At 41.7% G+C, this 14,898-nt stretch overlaps 1 protein-coding gene and 1 long non-coding RNA gene across 2 annotated transcripts; both read right to left on the bottom strand.

Moving 5' to 3' along the window:
• Nucleotides 1-474: 474 nt before the first annotated feature.
• On the bottom strand, nucleotides 475-10,758 carry wrap53 (WD repeat containing, antisense to TP53). The gene is made up of 11 exons (XM_026298647.1): nucleotides 10,559-10,758; nucleotides 9,730-10,169; nucleotides 9,393-9,558; nucleotides 8,476-8,571; nucleotides 8,080-8,188; nucleotides 6,655-6,743; nucleotides 4,284-4,507; nucleotides 2,981-3,192; nucleotides 2,750-2,853; nucleotides 2,508-2,651; nucleotides 475-2,137 (listed from the first exon to the last, which is right to left on the bottom strand). Exons 2-11 carry the CDS (start codon nucleotides 9,992-9,994, stop codon nucleotides 1,924-1,926), a joined length of 1,623 nt encoding a protein of 540 aa, XP_026154432.1. The 5' UTR covers nucleotides 9,995-10,169; nucleotides 10,559-10,758; the 3' UTR covers nucleotides 475-1,923.
• A 654-nt stretch (nucleotides 10,759-11,412) lies between these two features.
• LOC113125470 (uncharacterized) lies at nucleotides 11,413-14,785 on the bottom strand. Its single transcript, XR_003295159.1, has 2 exons — nucleotides 13,637-14,785; nucleotides 11,413-13,458 (listed from the first exon to the last, which is right to left on the bottom strand). It is a non-coding gene; the product is annotated as an uncharacterized LOC113125470 (long non-coding RNA).
• Between the last annotated feature and the right edge of the window lie 113 nt (nucleotides 14,786-14,898).

Here is a 14,898-nt window from a genome sequence, read left to right as displayed (position 1 = left end):
TAACAAACTCATGGCTGAGGCTGAGAGGAGTCCAGACCAGCAGACAAACAAGCAGCAATCACTACACCACTCCATTATTTATTACTCTTGTTTGGGATTTTTTTTTTTTTTTGTCTGCCCCCAATTTTCTTTCTTGTCATCTTTCTACCTACTTTCCTCTCCCAAGGCGGAGATGGTTGCTAAGCAACCCACACAACACAACAGCGCAGCTCTCCAACTTGGCTCTCTGCTCGGCGTACCCCTGTGGTTTCATACAATCCAATGCAAGAGTGTGTGCATTCATACAAAAAGTGTGTGGGAAAGGTGAAAGCTATGAATAGTTTCCATCTCGTAAGTGAAAGCCAATACTCCCTATAGCTTTTAAGAGCTGCCTCTTGACTCAAGTGTAACATCATTTTGCATTCATCAGGGATTTATTACAGGGCATCCAACTCTGAACCGACTTTAACAGAAAGCACAGAAATGAGTAAAAACTGCGAACAGATACACTTTTAATTCACTCCAGCTTGAATACAAGCACCAGACAGCCACCTGTTGCAGACACAGCCATCTATCTACAGTCTAATGCTTCATGGTGGAGCATACATTTCTGTAGCAGTTTGTAATAATAGCTCCACAGGGTTATTATTGCTCAGCAAAATCTTTACTTTTTGAAAGGGGAACCTGAACCAGCAGAAGCATCAAAATGAATAGATTTCGGTGTTAAAAGATACAGGGCTTTGGTTGGAGCGTGCTGAGCCTCCGATCAACCTGCAAAACAAACGTACAGCAAAGCCACTGATGGCGACATAAGCATTGAGCAAATCACTGCACAGCACATTATTACTGCAATTATCCAACTACAATGTGTTTTGTGCTGCTACATCACCACTCACACAGATACAAATGCAATTTGAGCACAGTTTGTAGAAAAAATTACTAAACATCAGATTTTCCAGGTGCAACCACTAATAAAAGACTTTCACAAATTTTTTTATGAGGTTACAGTAATCAAGTCACTCGCTTACTGGGTATACATTCAAAAATTAGAATTAACATCATGGCTTTACAAAAATATACATTTTGTGGGCATGCACAGAGCGACACAACAGCTTGGTGCGTCCAGTAGTTTAAAAAAAAAAAAACAAAACAAAACAAGATCTCATCAGTTTACAAAAGCAAAGCTCAATAACAAATGGCACTTACTGTAACTATAGCAGGTAGAAATCTCTAGGGCAGCATTACAGCCACACATGTAAACAAACCCTCCCCACAGATACAACTCAGGTCAGAGGTGTGAGAAGATACACACTAGGCTGCTTTTTATTATAGTCAATGTTTCACTGACCCCATTCAGGCAGGATTCCCCATTATAACAAAAGGAAATTATCAAAAAGGTTAAAATGAGATTTATTATATTTGATCTTGACTGGAATAAGAAAATTAACTTGTCTTTATTTCAATGACAAAATTGGGTAATATGAGACCCAACCCACTTCTTATGCAACATCCTTCCTGTTGGGACTGACCACAGTCTTGGCATGAAACTTCACTCCCTTTTTATCAAACTGGCTTTAGAACAATAAAGTCTTCAAACGCAAAATCCTGAAAATCTCTTCTGTACTGACCTTATGCGCAATGTTTCACAATCCATTTTAACTATGAACAGTACTGAATTCATGAATGCTGTAAACTTGCACGATATGCTAAGGTTGAATTTCAGAAAATTATTTTTTACTTTAAATGTATGATGTTTGAGTAAACCAGCTGATAAAAACTGATCCAGAAATGTTTTTATGTCTATAGTATAGTAAAAAAAAAAAAAAAAAATCTGCCAGACTCAATAATTAGTTTTTTATCCACGCCAAACATTACCAAAGTAAACATCACATGGTCTAGCTCAGCTTGCATCAGCTGACTAAACTAACAGCTCCAGGCTTCTACCTACGCTGTGTTCTGTTCCTGGCTCCCCTCTGCAGCTCGGCCAAGTGGTCCAGCCCACCACAGAGTCAGGGTGTTGTCTTGTCGAATCTCCTGCTGTGACACAACAGCTTCAGCTCCTTCACCGTCAGAGGACGAGTCGCCCTCACTGTCGCCAGGCCCCGGGAACTGACGCTGGCCACTGGAGGTCGCTAACAATGGCATGAAGGGATGAATACTGTGGAAAGATGCAGGACCAGAGGGGAACACAGAGGAAATGGACAAACATCAGGAAATGAAAATGCTACAGCAAGAGTCCTTTCTCCACTGTACTGTTTTGTATAGTTGCTGTTGGGGTGATGAACTTTTTCTGTTGTTGTACTGTATATAATGCCTTGTGACATTTTAATGGAGAGGCTTCAGTGTATTTGTACAATGCCAGTAATGCCAATAAGATCGTTTAACTCTTTCAGACAAAAGTGGGGATGGCAGTAAGTTAAAGTTTTGTGAATCAATTAATCAAATGTTTCATTTGTCCTATTATTTCTCAAGCTGAAACTGTAATCTACTGCAGGACTCAGTGGGTTTGACAGTTTTAACAATCACACCTGATGCCATTGGTGCAGTCCCAGTGGGCCTGGAACCTGAGCTGAGGTTGTAGTAGCTTCTCATCACCATCAGGGGGAGCTGTCTGGGTGTCCCACACTGACACCACTCCCTCTGTGTCGCCACTCAACAGGTACCTGCCTGACCTATGTATAAAACAAACACACACCAGTGGACAATAAAGGAAGAACTGTCACTTTGTCACAGTTTAAGCTCAGATACCTATCTGAGTGAATAAACTTACAGGTCCAAGTCGAAGTAGATGCGCTGGTTAGTGGCCACGTTCCTCTTCAGTGAAAACACAACTTTGCCTGGCTCTCTTAGGTCCCAGCACAGGATTTCTGGATCCTACAGACACAGTTCATGAGAGCAACACAGCCCAGCAGGTATAAAAAGTTGACACACTGATGCACGCTCATAAGGAGTCTTTTCTCTGAATGCTGCTCTGTGCACGTGTGTGTATGCAGGTGTTTACCTTGCGCCCACCGGTGTACAGGTAGTTGCCGTCAGGGGAGAAGAGCAGATGGGTGAGGCCTCCGTGGTGGCGGGTCGGCAGCAGAGCCAGCAGGGTGCCATCTTGGCAGGAGTAGAGGCCAGCACAGCGAGAGTAAGAGCCACAGGCATAAACAGACAGGCAAGGACTGAAGCCAAAGCAGGAGATGATGCCACTTTGGCCCTGTTTCTTCACTGCAGGGACAACAAGAAAGTGGCATTTGGCAAGACTTTCAGAATTTAAAAGGTTCACAAGAGACAGTTTCCCATCACGTCTACTCAAAGCTGACTCTCTGGCTGCTCTTACTTTGTTGACAACATCTCTAAGAGGAAAATATTTCTCACCAATCCACACATAAACTCACATTTGGATCATCTGTTTCTTTTTATGATTTACTTTTTTCCAAATCATCCTCTCTCCCACACTTAAGGCTTACAGCACGTTCTGGGTCCACAAAAGCAGAAGCAAGGGTTTGGCCCAGTCCTTACATGTATCACATAACCTGTTTTTAAGCTAAACCATATTTTTCTGAATTATCAGTTATCGAACAGAGCTGATGGAACTAGAAAGACAAAAACCAGAGCCACCAATGATCATTCAGAACAGGATGTAGAGTTGTCAGCATATAAAATAAATGAAACCAAAAACTCAGTGCAGGTGTTAGCAGCTGATGACAATTCCAAAGATTATTTTGGAGGTTAATAATGCTTCAGCACATTAGGTGCCAGAAAACACTCAGTTCACTTCACTATGTTACAAAAACTTGTCTTAAGTGTGACAGAGATAAGAATTTTATCCCAGTAAACAGCGAGTTGCCTTTGTTTTGAGAAGTGCATAATAAAAACTCTGCTGTCAAACAGCAACTTACTGAATACAAGAAACAGCTGACTTCACATTATCCTTTTCTCAATGTCCCCGTTTATGTGCTGTTTCTTCTTGTAAATGATTTTTTACGCTAAGAGTTTGGAGCATCCTTGAACAGGGAAAGTTTTCAGTCAGTCTCTGCTTCCAGATAGGACATATTCAAATAGTCTTAACTCTATATATGAACCAATTAATAACAATTACTGTTATAAATTCCATCTTTATGCACTTGAATCTTCAGAAGCATTTAACATTATTAGAGAGAAGTTGATTAAACAGCTATCCATTTGATGTCAGGCGACCACAATAAAAAAAGTCTTTAAGGCTGCCCTCTGATACTGTGATTAGTTAATTAGCTAAATCACACAAAACCAGAATGATGCTTTAAGCTGAAACTGGCTGAGACCGGTGGATAACTGACCTACAGTGGGCCGGTCCTCACAGTCTCTTCCAGGACGGTCGGTGTAAAAGACTCTGACTGTTTTGTCAAAGCCACAATAAAGCTGCGTGCCGTCCGGTGAGAAGCAGAGGGAGTGAGCTGCTGTCAGCTCATCCAGGTGGTTGTAGGCTCGGAAACTGGCTCGCACCTCCCCGTAAAATGCATCCCATACATGGACCGGGTTGTCACGGCTACTGCTGGCTAGACTGTGGAAGAGGAGTGAGAGGTCAGATAAAAACAATGAGTTACTTATGGGAAAAGGACTGAGAGACAACAGAGAGCACAAAGTCGGGGAGCGAATTCACTAAAGAAGGGTTAGAGAATCAGAATACTTAATGCAGTCAATGTTCATTGTCCCAGTGGGCAGTTTTTAATTTTATAGCTAGAAATTGACAGATGACTCTGTTTAGAGTTTCAACACATAAAAACATGTTCATTGTGCTGTGAAAATCATTATTTGTCTATAAAGGTGAAACGGGAATGAGTGGAATGAAACAGAGATAAACATCAGAGAACACAAAACTCATTTAACAGGCTGCTGAGATTCTTTTAAACTATACATTATGTATGACCATTATGTATGTTTTTAACCTCTTCTGCATCACATTCAACCAAATATATAAATGCATTAAAACAAACACAAAGCTTTGTGCTATGCCTCATTATGAAGACAAGACCGCAGCACATTCTTATTGATTCAAATCAGGGCCAAAGACTGAGCCATGCCTTTTTAACTCTAATTATTGGGCGCTGAACAAATTCCGAAACATCACTGTGGCTCAATTAGACAAAGGAAATTAGCCCCTACCGCTGCTGCCGTGTTCTGTTATGGTCCCTCTGAGCCCCAGCTTTATTTCAGAGCAGGGAAATGCCCAATTATAATGCTAGACTGCTGCTAGCTTGGAGCAATGCCTAGAACTCAGTTCAACTTTAGCGAGGCATAACAGGGGCACTTATTCCCTCTCTACAGGAGGGGCATCAACAACACACGGTTTTTGGCAGATGAAGAGTTCAAGGAGCGCAGGAGGAGGAACAAGAAACTAAATGGGGGATGTGAAAAAGAGGGGGTGGAGGAATGAAACAGAAAGGTGCTACAAAAAAGTTTGTTGTTGTATTTAATAATTGCAACCATAACCTTTTATCTGGCTGTTGCAGGTCTTTTACAATCTACACTGAGTCTGACCGACCACCCGGCTGTGCCCTGCAGGAGCTCCTCTCTAATATGTGGCAGTGATCTGAAGAGGAGAGTATGTGCTGTCAGCTCCTACTGGCATCCTGAGCCTCATGACAGGCAGGTCTTTGCTCAGCTTTGGCAGACACACGCAGCCTTCTCAAGTGGTTTATTGTCCACAAGAGCCATTTGTTGATGGTTTTGCTGTTTACACAACTCTCATCTTTGGACGTCCAGCTCCTGACCCCTCTTCACTGAAAGCTGTCTGGTGTTCAGGTGGAGCAGTGCCAACACTGGGCTTTGATCAGGAGTCTGTCGGAGGGTGGAGGCTATGACTAGAGGATGATGGGAGCTGCGGGTGTACACAGTGAAAACTGTTGGCAACTTGACCTCGGCTCATTAGCACAGTCCTACCTCTCTTGCCAGAGACAATCTAAATTCTCCATGGTGACGGCTGGGCGGTGTTGGCTCTGCTTCACAGCGCACGCACAAACACACTGTCATGTCATAATTACCATAACGCAGGAGTGCGCGCCTCTACACACACATGGTAAAAAAGCAGAACAAGATGAAAAGAAAAGCCCCAAGTCAGAGAATCATGAGGCCCTAAGATGTTGTCTGGGCTCAGGAGTGCTGTTAGTGGGCTGAATCATGCTGAAAAGCACTGTGGGCCTCAAACAGCCAAGCGCATTGAAACGGAGGCAGAGGCAGACAAGACGAAGGCCAACTCTTCAGTCATAATGAGAGACATCAGAAAGCTTTTACAGCTTCTCTCCACGCTGGCAGCCGGTTCCCGCAATGAGCGCAAATACCACAGGGATCAAAGAATGAGTCACAAGCATACAACATCATCTATTATTGTCTATTAGAGAGGCTCAAGTACATCGAAAATCTCTCACACACACACACACACACACACACACACACACACACACACACACACACACACACACACACACACACACACACACGATGCTCCAATCCAACTGTCTAAGATCTAGATTAAAAACACCAATCACTGACAGAGAGCAGCCTCCATCAACAACATGGTACCTCCTCTGTGTACAAATCCTTCACCACCTGGCAGGCTGACCTTCAAAGTGAACTTTAAATGTCTCATCTATTCACCTGGTAAGAGCTGATGCTTAGGGAGTAGCCTGGCAAAGATCACGTTCAACTCACAAGCACGTGTCTGGGTCCAGAGAGTTCATTTTGGGGTACCAGCAGTAGTCATAGATGGTGTCTCCCTCAGCCATCCTCAGCACTGGACTCTGTCACAGAAAATGACATATTGAGACGCAGCATGTCAACTGATCAGTGGGCGCCTTTGGTGAACATGCTGGAACAGCTGGCTAGAAGACACTATCATACATTCTTCCTTTTGGTAAAATCTTCCAGGGGCACAATGTGAGAAATACAACAATCCATAGCAAATTTTGTACCAGAATGTTGTACTTTGTGTTTTCTCTGTAATGGAGGAAATGGATTAAATTTCAATTATTTTTGTTCAGTGATCCTCATCTGCAAGCTTGTAATAAAAATTAGAAATGTATTAGCCACTTGGTATTTCCTAAAACCTGCAAGACAACATGCCCATTATATTCTGACTGTTCAATCTTCAGTAATGCATTTTCTGCTGCATTCTTGCACTGACTGAAACCTTGTGTTTTCATGGTTGGTGGCACAACATACAGAGATCATGTTCAGTAGCAACAAACTGGATTGCTTCTTCTCATGTCAAAATCCCATAAATCAGACCACAAATAATGTCTGAGATTTTAATGCTGTAATATCGTGAGTAAAAAAGTTGAATGGGAACAAATTAAAAGTAAGTCACTGTCTATGCAGGTTTCATTAAGTTAAAATTAAGAGATTAAAGACTCTAATTAGACCACCCTAAATGCACCTTAACATTTATTTCATACCTCTATTGGTATAGAGGTTATGATGAAAAATCAGTTGAATATTCATATTGAATATTAACAAATTTGTAGGAAATTCTTGAGTGTGGAAAATCGGCAGCTACTTTTTTTAATGTTGCTGTAGACCCAAACATGGTCGCTGACTGTTGCAGGACCTGATGCAGAGTGGGTCATGACAGGCCTCGATGATACCCATGATGTTATTACAGAAGAATATTGCTTTATGGCAGGCTTTAATGTGGAGGCTTTAACTGGGGCTTTGTGTTTTTCTGACTTCTCATGTGACTCCACTGCCCAGAATTCCTCATTTCAGCATTTTTTTGCACATAGTGTAGCTGGCTTCGAATCTTGGCTGTGTGACAGGTTTCAGTCTAGTGTGAAATCTGCATTTCCCCACATTAGACAGATGAAATTAACGGAAAGAACCACTTATGGAAGACAAAGTTTGCAGATGTTACAGGTTCCAAGTTCGTTTGAGTTTGTAGTTTTACTACAGTGGGACAAACAGAAAGTAATGACAGGAAGAACTACAACATGGAACCAATGCATCACAGGTGTTACTATACTGACACCAAAATATTTTCCCCAAAACACCAATATTATAGAAGTAACATCAACATAAATTTAAAATAAACACCCTAAACATGAGCAATACGCCTTCTGTGATCAAGTGATCTGTGCTCACCATCTCAGGAAGCAAGTCCCAGTTGTAGCTGTAAATCTCTGGGGGAAGGTTGTACACACGGAGTACATTGTCTGCACTGTTGGTCAAGATACAGGAACCATCAGGGGCCCTGAGTTAGGAGAGTGAGTGTGAGAACAAAAGGATGTTGTATTAACAGTGGCAAAATGATAACAGCATGCTCTCAGCTTTGCTCCATGTCGATCCTGCAGTAAGAAGAACAGATAAAACACTGAGGGAAGCGATTCCCCTGTTGCCAGTGGGCATCAAATGTAAAATACAGTCCTCATAATAATAGCGTTATCTAGAAAACGGCTCACAATAAACATTTACATTGAACACTTTCAATATCTCAACTATGTTGTACTTCTGACTTATGTTAATGTTAGATGTGATTACCATTTGCATCCTTTAAGGTAATTCTCTGGGAGGGTAGAGTATTCAGTCCAGGAACCTGTGAGCATCTGGGGGTTCTGGGTAAAATCTAAGGCAAGTCTGGAGGTGGGAAAGAGAAAAACACAGGTTGTTGAAGTTAAAACAGCTGAGTAAATAAATCACACAAAACACTCATCTGGTGTAATGACAAATGCAATTATCTATCTTTTTAGTATGAGACATCTGAACCAAACACAAAGACATACAACCAAAACAAAAATCATAACATTTGTTATCAGTTAATGCTATAGAGTCATTTGCTGACTCACTACAACAAAAGCGCCACTATAGATTTTAGAGAAGAAAAGCAACATTAACACAAACCCTAACACTCCCAACGAAAACTAGTTGTTTCAGATTAAGAGTATTCTTTACGTGTTTCCCTTGTTTGTTCATTTCATATAATTGCTGATTACATCAATATATATCCATCCATCCATTTTCTATACCCGCTTTTTCCTGAATCAGGGTCACGGGGATCTGCTGGAGCCTATCCCAGCTCTCTCTCGGGTGGAAGGCAGGAGTACACCCTGGACAGGTCTGCATCAATATATATAAAAACTAATTTATTTCTTGTCATTAGTGAATAGCTGGCCAAATTAACTTCTTTGTTGACACTTATTGATGCATTATTGATACTTTATTAGACCTAGATGTATTTTTTTTAATTTTAGGCAATTACCAAAACCTCCTGCTCTTCAGGACATTCAGCAAAGTGACTTTAACAATATATGTGTTTAGCTAGTCTTCATAGTCGCTGAATAATATCACCAACCCCTCATAACATCTAGCTCAAAATAGCTCACTTGTTCATTTGCCTACTGCATCTTTAAGCCAAGTTATGTGGACACTGAAGTTAAGTGTCTTCTCCCTCCACTTACTGCTGCCCTTCACTGAGGCTGTCTGCAGATCCGTTAGCGTTGTGCTCCTGTGGTTTTGTCTCTCCTCCCTCTAAGGTAGCATCATAACCTCCATTTCCGTTCTGATGGCATTCTTCTTCACCTGCCGCGCCGACCGGCACCTCTTCCTCACCTTGTAGTGATTCTCCTGTTGCAAGCATCAAAGAGTACAGTTGTACAGGTTAACTGATTAATCCGCAAGGTGATCGTGAATCACAGCGTCTGACAGACATCCAAAATCTTAACTCAAACTAAAACGATTTTCCTGTTACTTTTATTTAACTCATAGCATGCAGCCCAGTGGAAACAGGTACTCTACTTTGTGCTGGAAGGACTGAGTATTCCTGCTGCAAGCCACCCTGTGCTGGTGTTTCCCCATGCATCTTGACATCCTCTGTTGTTTGTCCCAGCTTCTGATCTTCCTCGCTCATCTTGGGCTGCTTGGCAGCTGGAGGCGCCCCTTCCTCCAAGCTGTCACTTTCAGGTAAAGGTGGAGCCTGTTGAGGAGGCTCGTTATCCGCTTCTGCATCCTGCCCTGCGCCTGCCATACCCCCGCTTTCAGCACCTCCAGCCGAGTCAGACATCCCTCTTTGTGTATCAGTCTCTTCTGTCAAGTCCTCTACCTGGAACCCAAGTGCCTTGTGTCTGGTGGTGGGCTGTCAGACGTGGGTGAGGTAAGTGCTACTAGGATAGTGCTTCTTCCTGCAGTGTGGGTGGTTGAGTCTGTTGGGGGTCGAGGACATCACAGCACCCACTATCCTAGAAACCCAGCAAGACGGGCAAACAGCGTTATAACGTAAAAAGAAAGAAAGCCAAACATATTCGCCAAGTAAGAGAAGTAAACATGACCATTCTAGCTAGTAGGGCTGAATAAATGACACCCAGTTGCTCGAGCAAACACCTGTGGCTGGTCGTGACGTGCCCACCGCTGGAGACTAGCATTGATAACATTACTTAGTTAACGCTCGAGAGGCACAAACTGCATCACATACTTACACGTTTTACGTCCCGCACGCCCTGTTGTCGTTATTTAGATTGAAGGACCATAGGAAAGAAGGTAAAAAGCTTTAATTTCCTCTAATACGCCGTCCACAACAGAGGCTACTCACGTTAGCATTAGCTTAGGCTAGCAGCCTGATGCTACATACCTGAGTTGTGGTCTGCCTGGCCTTTGGTCCTGCTCGCAGTTTGGCTATAAACAAGTTCCTCCTCGACCGGGTCAAAGCCTCACCTAAAGTCGCGTCGTATGGGTACCCTTAAAAAAAACAATACCGCGTCCTTTCACTTCGGTACTTCACCAGCTCATTACGAGAAGTTGTAAACACTGCGAGCGGCCATGTGTTTTAAACTATCGCGAGAATGGTGCTGGTAACGTGGAGATGTACTGCGGTGGCTCAGCTCGTCAGATAGGTCTGTGAACACACACGCACACGTCTTGCTATAGTTGTGGGGACACAGACGTAATGGATTCCCTAGACCCTACACCATAACCTAAGCCTAATTGTAACTATAACCCTAAAACCAAGTCTTAACCCTCAAAAAAAGTTTAGCAAAATGTCCTCATAAGAATGGTATTATATAAAACGTGTCCACACAACCATAGAAAGACGTGCACACACACACACACACACACACACACACACACACTTCAGGGAGTATGACAACATGAAATAAACAACACTGGGTCAATCACTGCTAAATGCTATTTATTTAGTATTTATTTTGTTCTTCAAACAAACAAAAGCCAAACTATTTACACGTCTTTTCAGTTGTTCTTTTCCTAAACACTTTCATTTACACGTATGTTGTTATCTTAACAACACACAAAGACATATTTAGTAAAGGAGCTGAGCTGACTGGGGGATAACTTGCATTACATCCTTTAAGCCCATATTGTTGAACTGCAGTTACTAGAGCTACAATGAACCAGATGATCAACTTCACACTGTCAGGGGACGGTCTGCGACAGGATCTGCAACCAAACATCCAGGGCGTTTTGACAACACAATATTGCAGTTTATCGAATCATAAAATCATCTGTATTTCAGTAAAATAAACTGCAAACAGCTATGGTTTACAGACAGACTGGGTGACCAACAATTAACAGCACACAGTATCATTTAAAAATCAAAACATATGTATTCTTAAAGACATCCTCTAATAAGAGACTCATATTAAAGTAGATTTCTCTGTTCTGATGAGAACCATTTTAATCTTAGAAATCATTTAATATTAATTCAGTAACAGTTATACTGGAGCCCACTATGGCAGGTGACTCTCCACCAAAACCTTAGCGAATACAAGTGTATCCAGGCTGATGGTTATTAAATGGATATCATTTCCAATTTTGATTAAAAACTGTATATTGTTTGGTTTTTGAAGATACAAAAATGTATTGGGTGACTAAAAGCATTAATACTTCATATTCAAAGAGACATGCATACATGAAACAAGATGCTTTCCAAATTTGGGACATAAATGTCCTTTCTGATAACACACTTCTGACTGGTCGATTATTTATGTATTCAATGACATCAGAGATGGTCAGCACCACCACCAGGTGCACAAGCAGGGAAGAGCCAATCTGGGTCAAGCTGTGACCGACCTCAAAGTTAGTGTCAAAACCCACAAATGTTACAAATCATGTAAGCTTGCTTTAACAATCAGACCTACATAAGCCTGGGTCATATTCTCAAAACTGTAAAAAAGTACCTAGTTGAATCCAAAACACTTAAGTCTCCCACGGTGTTAAAACGGACCCAAAAAGCCCCAAATTGCATCTGAAATTTGAGGATGGCCTGGTTGCGCTGGTTCAGTTTCTCCTACAGCAGCGTGTCCAACAATAATTACCATGCAACAGCAAAACTGTTTTGAGCCAATTCTGTTACATCTCATCCAGACAGCTCAGCTCCAGACAGTACAGACTTCAGCCCTTTTTAAGCCTGCACCTTCAGCAATAATCTAAACAGAACAGATCTGAACAAATCCACTCTTCATCTTAAGGAAACCAAAAGGGCAACAAAAGCCAACCACCGGCAAAATTAGATTAATCAAACACCACTGCATCGCTCTATTCTGTAGCTAAAGAGTAACTTTCAAGGTGATCAGATGTACATTTATCAGGTTAATACAGAACAGACAGTTCTGTTAGCCAACAGAAGAGTCTTACAGAAAGCTTTTCTTTAAGTTTGGAGGACAGTCAATGAGGTGGTATCCAACTTAAGTTCATAAGAACATTTTAGCCATTTTAGACTGAACTATACAATTTAAGGCATGTTGAACAGAAAAATAAAGCAAAGCCCACTATGAGAAAAATCAGAACACAAACTTTTACACTATTTACAAAGCTCAGCGTTTATACTGATGAGCATTGATGTTTGTGTGTCTGTATGGGTTTTGTGTAATTTGATGTGTTTATGTAGCCCTGTTGTGTGCAGACATTGTTCCATCAGAGAACCAATGTAACTGAGTGTACGTTTCTTTAGCTGCAGGTGTGCATGTAGTGTCTGCCACTCCTTTGGACTCTAAAATCTATGTGACATGTAGCTGTGTTGTTTTGTCATTTGTCAAAGTCTTTTTGTACAATTCTTTCAGTTTGTCCAGTTCCACATCTGTTGGGATTTCTGGTGGCTTAGATGTAATTCACCCATATCCACCGAAACCCAACTCTGCTCTCTGTCTATGATGTGGGGGCAGGAGGGCAGGTTTTCTGTCCTGCTGGTTAGAAGACCTCCAATACCACCCGAGAGTTTCAGGCCAAGGCGGACAATAACATCTGGGCAATTCGTGCCTCTTCATCCTCTTCATTGCTGGAGAGCGCCTGATCAAATCCCAAACCTAACACTTCCAACACAGATGGGATCCATGGTCAATAAACCTGTAACTTCATCTGGTAACTGTCCAACTGATAATGCCAATGACCTGCCCCTTCCAAGACAGAAAGGTTTCTTAGGGTTTAAGTTTAAAAGGGCAGGTTTAACCGGTTCATGGGCCGACTGCAGATTAGATCCTCCTAGTAGAGGGCAGCAAATAAAGCACAGTCAGACACCTGTGAGAAGACAAAAACAAAGAGCACAAGACTATCATCACCAGACTGTCCAAACAATCCTGTTAAAAAAAGCAAAACAAACATTGCCACAAGGTTAACCTGAACTAAATAGATTGAATTAAATAATGCATAAATAGCAAAAACAAGCAAAGAAGCAAATTAGGCAAAAACATCATACCAATGCCGAGAATATTCCTCTCGTAGTCACTCTAAAGATCTCTAGGCAGTCATCGGGTTCAGACAGGAACTGGAACATCCATGCCAACAGCTCTTCTAACCCATGTCTGCCTCTTTACTGTGCATGTTGATCAAACACTCTTGGTGCAACATCCATTTTGCTAAGTAACTATCAGTCTTGGAGCCATTTGCAGCATGTCCAACATCTCCATGTCCATGTGGCTGCCCCTTCCACCCTCCATTATGTTGGGGTTACTGGCAAACAATGGAAAACTTACAGTGAGTCCATCTCAAACTATTTTCAAAAACATTGGTTTTCTTGAAGAACATTCGCTCCATGTAGTCAATGTCTCATGAATTTTCCTTCATCGATTTGCAAAATTTCTTTCTACGTTGAAAGGTAATACAAAAATATGGTATATACAGGAGGTGGGAAAAGCCGTGCTTCTCCAGTCTCATATTTCAGTTTGGGAATATCTTTTCAGTGACTTTGTCAAAGTCGTAGCGATCCTCCTGTTGTAATTGTGCTCCCATCCCCAAAATGGTACCTCACAGCTTGAATGAACAAAAGTGCATAGGTGAGTTGGTGAGGGCAGGGTGTGAGTGCTTATGAGGGTTGAGGTGAAGACAAGTGCACTAAACAGGTGTACTCATATCGCCCTCTCAGTCCCCTCTATGGTTATTTAGCCCTGCACGCTGTTCTCCACAAAACAGAGCCAATCCTTGATTTTCGCATCTCCACTCCATACTTGATCATCATGTCTCAGGATCCGTGACCACGCAAGGGTCCAGCCACGGGATCTTGTCCATGTTTTTGTGATGCCTGCCACTCTTCCTCCAAAACGAAAAACCAACACCACTCAATGTCCATAACGCAGAAGCGCACTTGCAAACCCCACCCGTTCTCCGTGGGAACAAAGAAGGAAAAAAACAAACAAACAAACAAAAAAACAATGTAAAATTAAAAAAAAAAAAAAAAAAAAAAAAAAAACACCCACAGATATCCATGTGGTTTGTAAACAACCAAAGCTCCAGTATGGAATAGAAAGAGTCCTTTCTTTGAAATCACTATTTGTATGACCAGGATTGTAGAGGCAGTGTGTTCAACTGTATCCATCAAGAGTTTTTTTTTCCTTCTCCTCTGTGTAAATAAAAAAAAAAAAAAAAAAAAAAAAAAAGACCTTGCTAAACTCTTTGAAGCTTTTTTGTATTTTGTTTCCATTTTTGAAATCTTCTGAGGAAAAAAAAAAATATCTGGTATCA

Source organism: Mastacembelus armatus, chromosome 18 (genome assembly GCF_900324485.2).
Source record: "Mastacembelus armatus chromosome 18, fMasArm1.2, whole genome shotgun sequence".
NCBI lineage: Eukaryota > Metazoa > Chordata > Actinopteri > Synbranchiformes > Mastacembelidae > Mastacembelus > Mastacembelus armatus.
This window is presented reverse-complemented; position numbering and strand designations above follow the sequence as displayed.